This window comes from Lates calcarifer, linkage group LG2, assembly GCF_001640805.2.
Source record: "Lates calcarifer isolate ASB-BC8 linkage group LG2, TLL_Latcal_v3, whole genome shotgun sequence".
In the NCBI taxonomy this organism is placed as follows: Eukaryota; Metazoa; Chordata; class Actinopteri; family Centropomidae; genus Lates; species Lates calcarifer.
Window position 1 is genome coordinate 30,071,463 of NC_066834.1, and position 17,615 is coordinate 30,089,077.

The following is a 17,615-nucleotide window of genomic DNA, read 5'->3' on the forward strand; positions in this document are numbered from 1 at the left end:
GTGTTTGCTTAGGCTTACAACAATGTTCAAATCGAAAGTTTGAACAGACTGTGTTGGCCACTGGCCACAAGCAGAAAGCAGCAGAAAGTAGAAATCTGTGCGACCATGAAATTACCTTTGAAGATGCAACCTGCTGCTGAAAATGAAAAGTTTGAACTTTTTTGCTCTGAATTGTGGAGATTTGTGCTGAGGTCATACATGAGACTATCCTGATCCCTGCAATCTTACTTGGATACAAGATCTGAATGAGGCCTAAAACTTGGATCTAGTACTATGTTACAAATGAAATTTTATCCCTCATAATGAAAAACAACAACACACACTTATCCTAATGTGAAGAGGAAGGTGTGTGTGTGTGTGTGTGTGCGTGCGTGCGTGCGTGCGTGCGTGTGCCTCACAAATTGAGAGCGTTTGCCCTGCTTATTGCTGGGATGCTATGTGGGCGGCGTGGAAGGGAACGTAATTAAAATAGTTTCTGAGAGAAACAGCACACCACATCTGAGGTTCCACCCTCTTCCAGCATTTAACCACATCAAGAGCGTCTCACTTAGAAATGGCCACCAGAACAACCTCAGATACACACGGCTTGGCTGATGTTTTGGTGTGTTGTCTGACTTGCGAGGGGTCTCTGAGGCATAATGTGCACACATTTGTAATTAAAAGAGCTGCCTTTTTCTGATCATCGGGGTAAATAAAGTGACAGAGGCAGCTAGCTGGGTGATGTATGGGAGGGGAAGACAAATTAACCGTCGACTCTCCAGGGGATTCTCAGCAGAGGCCTTCATAGCAGCAGTGGAGCAGCGCCAAAGGGCAGAGAGATTTGTAGATGATGGTGCTAATTACCAGAATGCAAACCATAATGCGACCAAGATGGAAGCAATTTAGGCAGTAGTCATTTAGCCTGCTGCTCTTCCGCCCACCGGCTGCCGCCTAGCCAGAGCTGGGGCATTAGGATGGGAAAAATCTGGGACAATCCATTGCTTGGGTAAAGGATAAAGAATAACGTGCAGCAGAGAGAGTCTGTGGTGTGAAGAGCACATGGAGAGACTGTGACTGAGCCCTGTGACTGAACATTTGTTTATCTTTTTTGTCTTAAACTACCTTAACCAGAAACTACCCATAGTATTAGCAGGCAATGCTAGGTGCAGGTCAGGAGGAGGAAGGAGCATGTTAATACTTAAGAGTAAAGGCAGTGAACTTTTTAACTGCTGAGAGAAGTTGGATTTCATTCCATGTTAACCTGGAGCGGCAGCTGGCCACCACTTCTGGAAGAACTCTGTGGATCTCTGGGAGCGCAGGATATGTGCTGCCAGCAAGGAGCTCTCATTCAAGGCAAATTACAAATTACACAAACTTTGAACCTCAGCCTGTCCTGACCGGTTTACTGTGTATGTTTGACAAGCACCTGTTTGATAGGGATGAATGAATGAATTTATACTTTATCTAGATGTGGACCACACAAAAGTCAAAGTGCTAAACTTGTTTTATTATCTCAGCAAGTTGTGTGTCCAAATTAAATCCTCCAGTGTGAGAAAAATTAGAGGAGAAGCCCCAGATGTCCATGACACCTAAAATGCCAGAATTCATCAGTGAAATTAATTTCATTTCAAAACTTTGTTTGGTTTTTTTGGTTAAAATTAAGGTAATTGAATTATTATTAGGACGTCTAGGACGTCTTATTCCTCACCTGTTGCAGAGACTGACTCAGGCTCAGTCTGCCCGTAGAGTGTGGGATGTCTACTTGCTCTTTTAAGATATTTCAGAGAAGGCGTTCAGAGGAGAGAGCTGTTCCACACTCAGCCACTATGTAATTTTATCCACGCCAGTCTCTCACTTCACACAAGGCTGATACCTTTGCCTCCCCCTTTCCTTTGTATCAATTGGTCGGAGTTCAGCCTATTGTCGCCACAAGCTTCTTTTATATCTGTGCTCAGTCTGAACTGAGGCTCTCAGTCAGATCCACAGGAGGGACTTCTAGCAGCAGCAGCAGCAGAGGCGAGGAGCGGATTCCCAACTAGGGGTCGGCTGTGCTGTCAGCGGTGTCTCACGGGCTCGTATGTGCGCGGTGCTGGAACTCTCCAGCGTTGGGGCCCCGACACTTTAATGGGACCCCGAGAGCCGAACAGGAGTTCTCCGTTTTTTCGCCACAATCGTCGCTCCCCGGCCATGCCACGATGCTGATAATACCTCTGCTGGTGTTGCTGAGCCTTTTGGATCCCGTTATATCTCGGGCCCACTGCGCCCCTGGGCATTCTTGCGACCCCCGGCAGCGGAGGGACGCCGGGGGCCGCGGAGGAGTGTACGAACACCTCGGAGGAGCCCCGAGACGCAGGAAACTCTACTGTGCTACTAAATATCATTTACAGATCCATCCTAATGGGAAAATAGATGGATCACTGGAGGAAAACAACCCACTAAGTGAGTATTTACCCGCGTTTAACGCTCAAGGAACACAAGCAAAACTATGTGATCTTTTTTTGAAAATAAACTCATATGCAAACATTTTAATGTAAACTGGTGGAATGAAATGAATATACATATATTATTTCAGATGTATTAATATATACTTTAATACATTAAGCATATTCAGTTTATGTCATCCTACATTTGTACATTCTGATCAGATGAATTTATCAGGATTTACTGTTTCACTGTCAGTTACTCAGTGAAGCGCTCCGGAGTTGGCTATTGACTTTTCTGTGTGTGTGTGTGTGTGTGTGTGTGTGCAAAGCTGCCGACATGCAGGTTAATCTCTGTTACAAGTATCAGCCAAAGTATTAACATCCAGGCGGGACAAAGGCGCTGTCCTGACGGATGTATTTATCTTATCAGGGACCATTAGAGCCTTTCGACAGCGCTGAATAGGTCATTGACTAATCAAGCGCTGATTAAAAAAAACCAATAAACACACTGAATGAGGCGCTAAGGTGACCAATACAAGCGGAAATGAATTCATTTACTTTGACAAACGTTTATTTATTTTGGTGTCTTCATTTAGCACCCTGCACGCACGAACGCACACACACACACACACACCTATATATGTATGTGTGTGTGTGTGTGTGTGTGTGTGTGTGTGTGTGTGTGTGTATGTATGTATGGAGATAGATAGTTATCAATAGGTCTATAGAGAAGATATGGAGAAAAATCTGAGGATGTTTGACCATATTCAATCTTCTATTAAAGATCCTTTCCAGCCTTACAGCATGTATATGTTATGTCATATAACAGTTGTATGTTTCCCTGCGTTGCAGGCATCATGGAAATCACAGCAGTGGATGTGGGTGTCGTGGCCATAAAAGGGCTTTTCTCTGGCAGATATCTGGCCATGAATGATAAAGGCCGGCTCTATGCCTCGGTGGGTACTGATTTTATCCCATTATCTAATGTGCCACCTCCTCTTCAGCACATATAGCTCCTGTTAGACACCAGCCCAGAAGCTGCAGGTTGAAGACCTCAAAGAAGATGAGGCAGAAAACTCTGCTTTCATGTAACATTTACTCCTTGTGAATTGACATGTTCATCTAGTGTAAATTGTATTACTTTATGGCTGATTTGGTTTGTGATAATGAAGGCAGTCGGGCTTGTGGGAGTCCATACAGAGCTGAGTGGTGTAGAAACACTCACATCAAAAACATACTGCAAGCTGTCTGATGTGACTCACTGTTTCCCTCCTTGTCATCTCCCCAGGAAGTGTTCAACAAAGAGTGTGAGTTTGTAGAGCGGATTCATGAGTTGGGGTACAACACCTATGCGTCCCGCCACCACTCCACTGAGCAGCCACTGCCACCAGGGGGAGGCAGCAGCAACAAGCGGCGAGCCAGCGCCAAACGCCAGTGGTACGTTTCCATTAACGGCAAAGGTCGGCCACGGCGAGGCTTTAAAACACGAAGCACAGACAAAGCCTCCCTTTTCCTGCCTCGGGTGCTGGGCAACAAGGACCATGAGATGGTGAGGCGCCTGAGAGACAGTCAGAATGCACAGCACCACACACATCACCACGGAGGCCGCAGTGAACGTCGAAGACGCCGGCATCGTGCCAGGAAAGGCCGGGGCCAACAGCGAGGTGACTGAGCTAAAGGGGAGAGCTATGGTCCTCTGACTCATGGACCCCTGACCTCGGCACATACTGTAGCTTGATTGCAATGGACAATGTGGAAAAACTGTTTGGATGCTGCCTTCTGGATTAGCGGACGTTTTTGTCATTGATGCACTAAGAACAAATCCATAGAAGAAGAAGAAAAGACCCTAAGGCCACCCCAAGTGGTGGGATACATGTATTGAATATTCTATTTTCAGGAGACACACACAAAACTGTATAATCTTCTAATTACTGATGTCTCACTTCTTCAAAATGCTACTGTCTTGTAAAATATGTATTAATATAGTTGAAAACTTCAATCTTATTTTGTAAAAAGTTCTTCTTTTGTACAAGCATTTTACCATCAACTTCACACAGAGCTAAAAACTTTTCAAACATGGTTCTATTATTCTAAATACAGTACGCATGTACAGTGACTCTGTAGCTTTTCACTTGTCAAAAGCTAAAATGGCAAACAGTATACTGTATATTTTGCTATTCTGAAGTGCTAACAAACATGTCGGATATTGAAGAGAGGACTTTACACAGCAAAGCACTTTTTTTCAGAATCACATTAAGAGGCAAAGCGAAAATCAGTGTGAGATGGGATCTGGTGTGACATTTTTACAATGTGATAGTCTACTGTCTGTAAACTGAAAGTACTTTGTATATTTTACTAATGATATGAATATTTATTTGGTGCCTGTGTTGTAAGTTATTGATAAGACTATTTCTTGCATTTTACCAGTGTTGCTATTTGTTTCATAGTTTTCACTCACCACCTGGTTCCAACATAAAACACATATTGACACAAGGAAACAAGTGGCCCATATGTTCCAACTTTTCTATTTGTTTCCACAGGCAAAGTTTATCTTCACAGACCTTGAGTCTTGTTTCCTCTTTCAAAGTGTTTTCTGGTTTAGTCACGAGGTAAATGCAGCTGTGGAACACTGAACCCGTGTGTGTATGTCAGTGACTTCTTAATGTAAGATCTCAATTATGACTTGGAATTATGGACTTCCATGTTAAAATACTGAAAAGGATGTTTTACATCACAGTTGCCAACCTGAGTAACCAAACCTAACTAGTACAAAGCTACAAATCACACAAAATGCAATTTTACAGCTTTCAAAATGTGCCAGTATTTAAGAAATGTTACGCTCTCAAGGTGAGACTATTTCAAAAAATCAGGAATTTGGTTTTCAAAGTTAAATTCAAGTCATACTTTTTAGGTGTGGAAAATGAAATTGATGAAGTCTCAGTTTGTGTTTCTTCCGTTCAGTTTGTGTTTGTATTTCTTCCATTCTCTCTCCAACAACTCTGCATCATCTGAAATACACAATAGGACATTTTGTTTTTAACATCACATGTGAAACAGCAGTACCAGACCCAACATGCCTCCTTGCAAGTCCTTAATCACATACAGCTAATCTTTTAAACACATCTGCTTCAAATGATAGGCCGGATTTATATTTCATTTAACCATAAATTAACAGCTGTGACACGCGTGACACAGTCAGTCAGTTCACTGTAAATGGACAAACCTCAGGATTATTTAATGGTTTCTGAGTAACTTTTGGTACTATAATACACATAGTATAATAATGACTTGTGGGAAAATCTGTTCTCCAGCCAGTGTCAATATTCCCATTGAGGATTACAGAGAGAACAGGCTGCTGTGCCATATTTCTCCTGTGTAGAGATGTAGTAGACAGGTGTGGGTGTTAACACCAGGTTAGCAACAACTTGTGCATTTAGAGCTACATCCTAACCTTTCTCCTTCTCTCCTCCTCCATGTGACATTATCCATGTCTCCCTGCTGCAGCTCATTTGTTTAAGTGCCCACCTGTTGCTGCAACACAGCCAAGCAGAAACTACAAAGACAACCATCAATGCAAAATTCATCACAAGCAGCATTTGGACTCTTTTGGATGTTCAGGTTTTGCCTTGCCTCACTCCCATCTATAGGTAGCTGCATATAAAGCCTTGTCATTCTATACCTGCAGGCTGGGGAGGCTTCCTGCCCTGGACAATAGCTCCTCCCAAGGGGGACCTGGGAAGCAATGCCGCCTGAGACTTTTGGGCTTTTTTTTGAAGCACCGACCAAAAGCCACAGAGTCGATAAACAAGGCAGGCCCTCCTGAAAGCAGAAACTGTGTCATACAAAGTGTAACACCTTGCTATGGCTTGTTATGAATGCCAGACTCTAATATTACTCAACAGGAATGCAGGACTTTAGAGAGGTTAGGGCCTTTTGTGGCCCCCACTCCCTACCTGTTTGTTTAATTTAGCAACATTTATCGCCCAAATCTCTTCCTACATGCCTTGTATCCACAACATCCCCTTGAAGGATTTTTCCTACCAAGATTTATGAGCTGGGCAATAAAAATGACATTTATTTGCAATATCCAATGGGACACAAGGGTAAGGATTCCTCAGAAAGTATTTTGTCATGAATTACATAAAAGGTGAATTACTCCAAGCCCACAGAATCCACAAGATCCACAGGATCGTTTTCACCACAGCTTAAGGAATCTGGGAATTAGTGGGAAATATTAACCTAAGATGAGTGATGCTAGGTGTTTCTCAGGAACACAATTTGGGTGTTTTGTAGAAAACAGGGTAGTTTATGTGTGACTACAGAGGATCTTGAGCAAAATCTATGCATTAACAACTTATTAAGCATTTATTAATGACTCACCAACATTTATAAATTGACTAAAGGTTTTAGAGAAAAAACATTTGCTCCCACTTCCTGCCAGCACTGCAAGCAGCAAATCAGTTACAGTAGAACTCTATATCACTGCTCAAACAGAAAAAAGTGTCTTGTCACAAAGATGTGACAAGGAACTGAGGGCAGTTCATTTATTTTCTTATCATGATTACACATTAAGAAAAAGAATCTTGTTGTAATATTGCAACTTGACAAAGTGCAAAGATGGTGAATAAATGCACAAAACAGTGGTTGCTTTACAGTAGAACACAAATTGTAAAAGATTTATAAGTTTAAAAGTTTTATTAGTATCAATATTCTGCAGAGATAAAGCTGTGCTATTTAACTGTGATGACATTTTAAACATGGGCTCTCAGCTTGTAGCAGGTGACTGCAGTACAGTAGTGTTCACTTGTAAACATTGACCCCTAGAGGCAGATAGTTGTCTCCCCTCCAGACACCTGGTGGCTCTGTGCCATGTGTCAATTAGCATCTAATTTGGCCAGGCTCAGTTTGTCAGAGCAGCTCAATGCCCTCTGCAGGCAATTCACAGCCAGTTAGAGCACAGGAAAAAAGCAGTCACATTTTAGATGTAACAGAAAAGCATGACCAAAGTGATGTTTCAGTCTGCATCCACATGATTATAACAGAATAAACAAATTTGGTTTTCAAAAACGTTGTTGAAAAAATACCAATAAACTAAAAATATTGAGCAATAGATGAACACAGGTACAAACTGACTTTCCTTTTAAATACTGCACATAAGCCTGAATAAGAAATTCATCCACATAAGACCTTGTGAGGACTTTAAGGCAAATAAATAAATAAATAAAGCTTAGTAGAAGCAATCTCATCAGTTTGCCTGTTTTCCACAGGGAATTGCATAATGTAGACAAATTCACCTCTACAAGTCGCTCGGTGAATCTAGCCTGAAAGCAGTCCAGTGACAGCTGTCTAGCTGGCCAGCATCCAACTGTTCTGTGCCAACAATATCAGAGGAAATATCCCTCCTCCTCTGTTTGGATATACAGAACATGACACTAGATACAAACATTCACTAACAGGTTTTCACATGTGTGACATTAATCCCGAGGGAAATCTGAACAGAATAATGTTTTGTTTGTAATATGTTATGTGGTTTGACTTTTTGTTTGTTTTGGTTTGGTTTCAATAGTAGCTGATTATTACAGCAACATAAAAATGGGAGGAATTGAAAAGGAATATGGGAAAGAATTGCAGGAAGAAATTAAGGATTGAACTCACCCAATAGTAACTGAATTTATTTTCATGAACACAACACCCTGAAGAACAGCTCATTCTATGTACACCATCATTTTAGGGTTGGAAGATTTTTTTTCTGAGGTTCATCCAACTTTTAAGATTGTCAAGCATAAACACAAAGAGAGAGGGTGCTGTTGCATTGTGGTTACAATCAGTGACAGTGCTTTTTGATTAAAAGTGTCTTCAAAAAGCATTGTCATTGTCCTCTATTATTAAATTATGAGAGGATGTGGTACATAGGCTTGGAAATAACAAATGTGTGAGCCGACGAATGCTTCTGTTGAATGTTGAGACATTTTAAGCTCTGAATTGCAGCTGTCACCCTGTGAAATCTAAAACCTTTTTCCCTCAGCATAATTCATTGTGTACATGCAACCTGAAACCAAAATGACTTCGGTACAACATAAACAAAAAATAAAGTCATACATAACTCACAAATCTCAGCATGACTGGAGATAAATATTTTTAACCTACTTTTATTTTAAAGTGACAACAGGAATTACAGAACCATGGACAGCGACAGCACAGGACCTGCTGTTCTGCTCAGCTTACAAATATCTTCAGGTCCTCCTTTCCAGGGATATTCTGAACCAACCAACTCAGATTTTTATGGAGGGCCAATATTGTCTGTGGCGTATGGCCTGTGGTCAATCAGTCACTGCCTCCTATGAGTTTAGGGTCTACCAGCTACCCTGAAGGTTCAGTGTGTCCTGTCATTCAGGGTTCAAGGACTGATCAGTTGTGCCAGTGGCCAAGCTAATCATTAGCTGTTATGTAGTCCTGATGGATTTTCATTTTTTATGTCAGGTTTCCTATTCCTGATAAGTGACATGGTTCAGTAGCTTGAAGGTTCTGAGGGTCCAGTGGTTCATCAGTCATTCTGGAGGTGTAGTGGTCCATCAGGTGCCTTGGGGTTCCAGCAATCCTTTAGTTGTTCAGCAGTCCATTAGCCCACTGGTTGTCCACTAGCCCATCAGTGGTCCTGGAGATCTAGTAGTACATTAGCCCATCAGTGGTCTTGAAGGTCCGGCAGTCCACGAGTTTTCCTGGAGATCCATTGATATGGTGACTTTTATGCCGATCCTCGCCATCCTGGAGGTCTATAGGACCACTGGCTGTTCCTTTGGTTCATGGATCCTGAAGGTCCTTTAGCCCTTCACACTGGGTCCTATTGATTTGCTGGTATGTCAACCATTTTTGGAGCTTGGTAGTCATTGACCAGGGGCCTCAACACCACAGGACTGTCTCTAAGATCTGGCTGCATTCATGAGCCATTTTGCAGCACACAAAGAAACAATGTTGCTGTACATTGAGGATCAGCCGAATGTGAACGTGAGAAAACATTTCATGCGTGGTCAGTGAGGAGCAGGACTGAGCCACCCCAGAGATCAAAGGACTCTGTCTCTGTCTCTGGGCTGATGGACAGGGAAGACCTTCAGTCCTCAAACACAGAGATAAATAATGGGACTCTCAGCAGACAGGGTAAATGTTAGTGCTCAGCATAGATTTATAGCAGGGATAATAGCAATGATGAAATGGTAGAATAAAAGGAGGGCAAGCTATTTTGTTTGGTTTATTTCAATGAACATCAAAAGCAATGCACCACTGCATGTGAAAGACTGTCAAGGATGACACATCAAAGACATGCTGCCATGACACCAGCTAGTTATCAGAATTCGAACAACAAAGCATTTAAACAAAAATCTATTATTATAGCACTGGTGTTATATTGTTTTAAAACACATTTATTGCATCAATTTGATACTGCCAATAAAAGGCCAATAAAAGTCTTAAGGTGGTATCTGCAGATAAATAGTTAAGCACACTGGGTGTTTGTCATCCACAACATCCTTGAATATTAAGCAAAAATGGCTGACATTTAGAACTGAAAAGAAACAAATAAACAAATGCTCCTCTTGTAATGTGAAGACTGAAATAAAGAGCTTCAAGACTTTCTAAGAAAGATGTAAACTTGGCAGGATATATATCATGCAAGTTTATTTATGTATTAATCCCTCTTATTTAAGAGAGAGATACATGGTCTATAAACACCTATGACAATTAAGACACTTAATAAGTGTTTCAGTTGTAACGTCAGAACTTTGTAAAGTTTTTGCCAACAATGACAACATACTTATCATGCTGCAAACTCTCTATTTAGTCTTACCATTGTTTTCTATAAGGGCCCGGGACATGGTTTCCCTTCTACCAGTCTTAAGTTAGCGCTTTTTTCATTTGGTTGAATTGGACCTGTGTTTTTTCCTGTTATTGTTCATTTATAGAACTGTCTCCTGTCTCGACATCACGGTCTGTTAACTTGGCCGTTTCCTATTTTACATCCTCCCATACATAAATTATGATATTCTGCAGCTGATAATGAAAGCCTCACACAAAGGAGTTTTTTTTTTATTGTAACAACGCTTTTATTCAGTTATTTTCTGCAAACTCCTGCTTTGCTTTCAGATAAGACGGCTATTATTTGATTTCAATATAGCCCCCAGTTGTGTTTGGTGCGCCTGAATGTGAAAACGTAGTTTGTAGATTCCTTCTAAGTGCGGAGCTGTGATGTAATGTGTCTGCAGGTATAAATATAGAGGCATGGCTGCACAGCGCCCATGCAGATCAATGTCGCTCAGGCGCTGAAGCCAGTGCGCCTGTCGGTCTGGGAATGAGCGCAACTTCCACACGCTCCTCTCTGCCGCGCCGCTGCTTCTTCTTTTTATTCTCGTTTCACTGGAAAGGCAAACGCCGGGAGGCTGCTTTCAGAGCCAGACCCTCGATGGGCTCGCTGGCGGCCCTGCGGACTGTCTTGGTCCTGGGCCTGGTGACCGGACTGGCGGGATGCGCCCCCGGCCTGAACCGGACGGCGGACCGCTGGGAGGCTCTCTATTCCAGGTCCCTGGCGCGGATCCCGGGGGAGAAGCGGGAGGAGATAAGCAGAGACAGCGACTACCTCCTGGGCATTAAAAGGTTGCGGCGCCTCTATTGCAACGTGGGGATCGGCTTTCATATTCAGGTGTTACCGGACGGCAGAATAACGGGGGTACACAACGAGAATCGTTACAGTAAGTTGTATCAGTTATTTATTGGTTTAATCAGCTGCTGATCATTTATTTCTCCACCTTTAACACGTGTATTGGTGGGACACCTCACAGTTAGTAGGCTGTGTAGCTGCTTTAAAAAATAAAAGCAAATGTTCATGTAAAGTTGAGGAATTCTTTTTTGATGAGCTTTTAAGAAAAAAGAACTCTCTCAGAGCTAAATGACTACAACAACATTATACTGATCATGTGCTCAGTCAGTAACTTCACAGGATGCACTTAATGAAAACGTTTTACCACCTGCTGACACCTATTCCAAACCTTATTTCTCTCCTCACTACTGAAGGAGATGCTTTCCATCCTGTCAGTCAGTGAACAGCTTAAAGATATTGATCCATTCCTTGGTGGCCAACATCTGGAGTCCTTCCGTAGTGCCCCTCAGCACGTAGTACTGTATGTGCCGGTGCTTTCCGCCTTGTGTGTAACCAGAGCTCGCCTGTGATCCAGGCCAGCGGCCAGCCAGCTCCTAAAGTTAGGACACAGCGCAAGATTCCCCATCTGTTAAGACAGATTAACCCCAGCGCTCATACACGGCCTCACATTTCCAGACGCGAAGAATAACAAACATTTATTCACCTAACATGTCAAATCTAATCCCCGTCATCCCCTGTTTGTGAATTGTGGTCCTCTTAAAGTGACAAAAAACGAGCTGTGGAATTGACATGCTGCCTCGGAGAGAACTTAAAGCTTGTTGTCTTTTTTGTGCTGCCTCTGTACTATTTTGAGACAAGGCATAAAAATTCAGAGAGATACATTACAGAAAATCTCTGAGGAATTCAAGCCACAGTAAGGCATTTTCAGATGAGAGCAGAAACAAAAGGCACACACACAGTCTGCTGTAACCCAGCAACCTGTCAAGGCCAAGTGAGAAAGGCCATCAGCAGGGTTTATTAAACCTTTAAATATCTCTGCATTTAATGTCATTTACCTCCACAGACGTCTTGTTATTATATTACTTACTTTAATGTTAAAATGTGTCCAGTTTCAGTCCACTACTTTGTACTGACATCATTTGTTTAATGAATAAATGAATAAATGTACAGTGAGATCATTCTTGATTAGTGCCACAACTTGTCAAACCCAATAAATATATGGACAATGAAAAAATGAAACTACTTGGGGTATTTAGCCATAAATAGTTGACCACTGTTTAAACATGAAATACGACTAGAATCTTAGATAGAAACTGAATTCTTTATCTTTCTGATGCGCTCTCTTCCATCAGACCGGTATATTTCAGTGTATGTGGTCTGTTTTCCCTGTAGGTCTTCTGCAGATCTCTCCAGTGGAGAGAGGAGTGGTGACTCTGCTGGGAGTTCGCAGTGGACTTTTCGTTGCCATGAATCGGCGAGGAAAGCTATATGGATCTGTAAGTGTACAAACACCGTCGCTGACTGCCTCATTCTGCTCCATTCTCACCATACACATGGACACACACACACACACACACACAAACAAACAAACTGGTACTTCTTTGTGAGGACACTTATTAACACAATATATTCCCCAGCCCCTTATCATAACATCAACTATTACAGTTAAATGTCTAACCCCAGTCCTAACCTAACCCTAACTCTGACATAGGTCTGGTCCTCACAAAGATAGAAGTACAAGTACACACACAGTGTTGATGAAGACTAAGACAAAATTCCAGCTTTCATTTGTTACTAAAGTACACTTGGTTGAACTGTTTGCTCTGTTAACAGATGCAGCAAAACATGCGTTTATAAAGATGATCAGGTCCAAGTCCCTCTTACTCCCCAATTTTGACCAAACACCAAAAATAACAAGCCTGTAAAAATGTTTAAGTGATAAATGATGTTTCAAATCTGTTGACAAATCAGTCTCTGCAAATACTGAATTCTTTAATTATTTTTAAATAATATTTCATTTGTTTGCTGAAATAAATCGTTAAATAATTATTTATTATTATTATTTAAAATTTAATACATTACGTTTAAAAATAATAGATATAAAATAGTCACCATTGTCCTCACAGGCTGTTAAAAATCACAAGTCCCAGAAAGCTCATAAGTGACTTCTTGTAATGTCAGTAAAGTCACACTTAAAAACTTGAATGAAAACTGCACAATAGGGTCTGGAGCAAAGGACTTACCACAAAAAGGACCTTTTAATATTGGACAAAGCTTTAAATCACTGAAACACAGTTTTCTCACAGGGAACTTCCTAAAATCTGGATGGAGCTCAGGAGCAGGTCCTGTAGTAACAGATTTACACATCACTAGAGAAATGGATAATTAAATACTAATTAAATGAGTTGCAACATAGAAACTAGTTCTCGTGTAGAGTATAGTTGTTAATCAGTATTCACTCTCAGTCACAGTCAGGAGCAACGCTTACTTTACCGCAGCTCGTATCAACAGAAAGTATATCCTGTTCAGACTGAAGAGTGACAGAAGTTATTTGGAAAATGGTTGACATGTTTGAGCTGACACTTGATCAAAATTATGTTTAATGACGAGGTAAACATGAAGGTTTTAAATTACACTTCACGAAATAACACAACATATTTTAAGATGCAAAACATAATGCTAGAATTGTCAGACTGGCTCAATGGTGAAGGTTAGGGTTAGCAAAATCAGATAATACCCACTAACTGTCCCTTTAAACTGCATTAATACTACTAACTCTGAAAAACACACATTTCTCTATGTATGTACATGAAAATTGAAATCATTCTTTTATTTGTGAAGGGTTACAATGAACAGTAAAGTTAATTTAATGGTTTGTCCCACCAAATTGTCATCTCTGACAGTTACAGCTCAGGAAGTTGCTGTGACAGTGCTACAGATGTTTTCTAGAAACTGATTTACATGTTACTGACATCTCCTCTAGACATTTTAGTCAGTTTGAAATGAACTAGTTAAGGATTTAGGAAGGACTTACAAATAACTGGTGCAACTCTTCCAGCTCTGGGGTACTGAGCATCAATATGTGGACATCCCAGATGTCCAGCACCTATGGGCTCTTAAAAGAATACAACACTGTTTAAGTATGAAGCCGTATAAAGCAATAGTCAGTGTTCCCGTGTTTCCCCCAATATATGGGCCAGACAAGGCCTTATACAGTCCGGGAAGGGTCTGGCACCATGTAGTTCTGAGATGAGTTAAATACTAATGGAGTTGGAGAGAACCTTTTGATTCCCAGTTCACAAGCTATCATTCCACTCACTGAGAGAAAACAGCGCAATCAGAGAGCATGGTGTCCCGGGTCCTGCTTCGCTCACATCATTCATTGCTTCACAGTCCCATTTTTCTGTAAATCTCTGACTGAAACAGCTGCTGTACAATAGCCCCTGCAGTCAGAAATAAAGCAATTGTTTGATAGCAATCACAACGAACAATACAGACTTGAATCCCCCCCCAAATAATGTCCCGGCATCTTTGTTTTGTCTCTGCCTTCAAACAATCGGCATTTTTGAATAATTCCTCCATCTGCCTCTCTCCTGTCTCTCCCAGTTGCATTACAACAACGAGTGTAAGTTCAGAGAGAAGCTCCTCGCCAACAACTACAACGCTTACGAGTCGGTGGCCTACCCGAGGATGTACATCGGCCTGAGTAAGAACGGCAAAACAAAAAGAGGAAGCCGAGTGTCACCCGCCATGACTGTGACACATTTCTTGCCAAGAATCTAGCCTCATAAATAGACTTCACCTCAGTATGGAGATTGGGGGGGGGGGGGGGGGGGGGGGGGGGCACTCCAATCTATGATGCACTTTCACCCCAAGCTTTATGCATGTGTATCATTTTGCTATGTATATATACAATTTTTTAATTTATGTTTAACAACAGTTTTGTATTTTAAGGAGGGGTTGTCTTTTCACCCGGGGGGGGGTTGGGGGGGGTGGTCAGAGATGCTAAACAGGTTATTGTTTTCATTTTCTAATTTATCTGATATTTGCTGCTACTGAATGAAATCCTGTCTTTGAATGTTTTTTGTTTTTTTTGAGTCTTAGCCTAAAAAAATTAGGCGTGAGTGTCTTTGGTGTCAAAGCGGTAATGACTGCCCAACACAGCGTCTCTTTTGTGTAGTACTGGCCCTAATTGAAACAGTATCATCTTACTGCTGGTGAGGGGTGGGGGGGCGAGGGGGGGTTACAGAACCCCCACAACCTCCTCTGGTCTGTTTATAGCTCTGCCAGGGGAGTGAACTCTGAACTTTTCTGCCGTCAATCTCAGTCAGATCTATAACACTGCCGATGGAGAGAGGCATCCTCTTTGACATTATATTAGTAGGGAATTTGGGAGTTTAAAGGCAAGGTCAAAGTGCTGAAATGCAACAGAGAAACCATAGCCTTGACTGCGGAATAGATCTATTTTTTATGTCAGGTTATTTCTGATTGTCCCATAGCTTATGGAATGGAAGAAATAAGTTTGTGTGCTGGGTCTGACGCAGGACAGCAGAGACCGCTCAGCAGCATCACTCAGGACATGTTAATGCAAACTGGACAGATTTTTCCTTTATTGCCTGTGTTGTGCCACAGTCTGTCTGTCTCCCCAACAAAATGTCATTCACCTAGTCATCTTTGCCTTCACTTTTAAAACAATACTGTGTAACTTTTGAAAGAAGAAATAACACAGTCCTACTTTTACGACTGGAAGTTGAATTCATACACAGTGAACCTTACCTTTTTCCTACTGTAATTTTCACTTGTAGCAGCCTTGGCTGCTGTTCTGCAAAAGTTACAGAGTCTTTGCTTTAAAAACACTTTTATATGTTTTTAGATTTAAAGAATGTTTAAATCAGTGTTTGGGAAACACACTTTCTGGCTTTCTTGCCGAGATTAAGATGAGAAGACTGATACTGCTGTCAAGTCTGTGCAGTAAATATAAAGCTACAGCCAGCAACTGTTTAGATTAACATAAAGACTACAACAAAAGTCACCTACTAGCACCTCTAAAGCTCACCAGTTAACTCATAATACCTTTTAAAATGTCATTGTGTGGTTCACAGGAAGTAGCAGCACCCAGCAAAGAAACAGTCCAGCACATAACCCCCTGTAAAACAGCTACACATTGTTTTTACACTTTTTTGTATTGATTAAACAAACAAGATGTAATTTGTTAATTAGTGAGTTAAGCGAGGTGTTGGTAGACATATTTTCATAGAGAGCCGGGCTATCTGTTTCCCTCTGTTTCAAGTCTTTATGCTAAGCAAAGCTAACTGGCAGCTGGCAGTAGTTTCATATTTAGTGCACAGACATGAGAGCCATATCAGTCATCAGTGACTGACACAACTGAGTATAATTCCCAAAATGTGGCACTGCTCCTTTACTGGCTTTAGTAAATTGAAGCACGGTCTTCGGTCTTCAGTTTTTAGAGGAATTTCTGAGGCTATACATCAGTGTCATTTACTAAGTGTATTTCCCCTCACCATTTCCATGTGTAGTGATAAACAACAACACACTCAGGACAAAATAGGCTCACAGAAATATTCTGCTGAGGATACAAACACTGGCGCAGTTCCGGTACGACCAATTTCCATTTCCCTCTTGTGTATCCTCTCTTTTATAAACCAACACCACTTTTCAAACTTTACTCCAACTTCCTACAGCATATATGCCCCCATGTACCGGCTCAGTTTACATGTTTCCCAGACTCCTTCTTTCTTGTATTTGTCTCCTCTCTGTCTCTCTGTGAGTCCCTGCAGTTGACTGCAGCCCAGCTCTGGTGGCCATGTTGTCCTAGTTGCGCCTTGTCACGTTCCGGCTATCTTTACCCTGTGATTTACTTTTAGAAAGGATAATCATGGGAGAAATATTTACGGACAGCTGTTGGACTGTACTATATGCTAGGGCCAGTAACCCTATATTTTTCTTTATATATTTTGTAAATATAACCTCTAAGTAACTGAAGGTGCTGGTATTCCTTTCGGGGGGGGGGGGGACAGTTTTAAACCAACAGATCTGGGGAGAAGATTCTGTCTCAAGGCATGAGGTGCGTTTGATGTGCTTTGCTGCAATCAATGAATACATTCGTCAACAACCCAGGTTTGAAAAAGGACTGGTGAGAGATAGGTGACCACATTTGACAGAATTTCTGTTTTTTTCTTAGCTATGCTCTGGCATTTGTTTCTTATTCAGTCTTTCATCTTAGAGGTTTGAAATCTCAGTTTCAACATTCCATATACATTTATTGTAACCTGCCCAACTCCTCTTTGAGATTGTTCTGTTTTCTCTGTTGAGCAAACGCGCCTTCAGGAGAAGTGATGATGCATTAGTGCAGAAGCCAGCCATGCTGAACCCACATGCTAGGTATTAAGTTGCAAATAGCACAAGCAAATATCATGCAAACTGTCACTGCAGTGGCTTTAGGCCGTGATTCCTACAAACAAGCATGGACGTGGAGACTGATCTAAGCTCTGCAGGTCCAGCACTGTGATCTACATGTCAAATTGTCAGATTAAGTTCTAAAGCCA

The 17,615-nt window shown here is 41.5% G+C and overlaps 2 protein-coding genes across 2 annotated transcripts; both read left to right on the forward strand.

Moving 5' to 3' along the window:
- The first annotated feature begins 1,984 nt into the window (after window positions 1-1,984).
- On the forward strand, window positions 1,985-5,141 carry fgf3 (fibroblast growth factor 3). The gene is made up of 3 exons (XM_018667871.2): window positions 1,985-2,418; window positions 3,255-3,358; window positions 3,691-5,141. Exons 1-3 carry the CDS (start codon window positions 2,175-2,177, stop codon window positions 4,072-4,074), a joined length of 732 nt encoding a protein of 243 aa, XP_018523387.1. The 5' UTR covers window positions 1,985-2,174; the 3' UTR covers window positions 4,075-5,141.
- A 5,558-nt stretch (window positions 5,142-10,699) lies between these two features.
- Window positions 10,700-14,838, forward strand: fgf4 (fibroblast growth factor 4). Its single transcript, XM_018667872.2, has 3 exons — window positions 10,700-11,140; window positions 12,442-12,545; window positions 14,656-14,838. Exons 1-3 carry the CDS (start codon window positions 10,744-10,746, stop codon window positions 14,830-14,832), a joined length of 678 nt encoding a protein of 225 aa, XP_018523388.1. The 5' UTR covers window positions 10,700-10,743; the 3' UTR covers window positions 14,833-14,838.
- The last annotated feature ends 2,777 nt before the right edge of the window (window positions 14,839-17,615 follow it).

Bases quoted from the DNA above. Each gene is read 5' to 3' on its own strand.
- fgf4 (XM_018667872.2), top strand. From the start codon at position 10,744: ATGAGCGCAACTTCCACACGCTCCTCTCTGCCGCGCCGCTGCTTCTTC. The intron at 11,141-12,441 runs GTAAGTTGTATC...TTTTCCCTGTAG, and splicing joins ACACAACGAGAATCGTTACA to GTCTTCTGCAGATCTCTCCA. The intron at 12,546-14,655 runs GTAAGTGTACAA...TGTCTCTCCCAG, and splicing joins GAGGAAAGCTATATGGATCT to TTGCATTACAACAACGAGTG.
- fgf3 (XM_018667871.2), top strand. From the start codon at position 2,175: ATGCTGATAATACCTCTGCTGGTGTTGCTGAGCCTTTTGGATCCCGTT. The intron at 2,419-3,254 runs GTGAGTATTTAC...CCTGCGTTGCAG, and splicing joins GGAGGAAAACAACCCACTAA to GCATCATGGAAATCACAGCA. The intron at 3,359-3,690 runs GTGGGTACTGAT...TCATCTCCCCAG, and splicing joins AAGGCCGGCTCTATGCCTCG to GAAGTGTTCAACAAAGAGTG.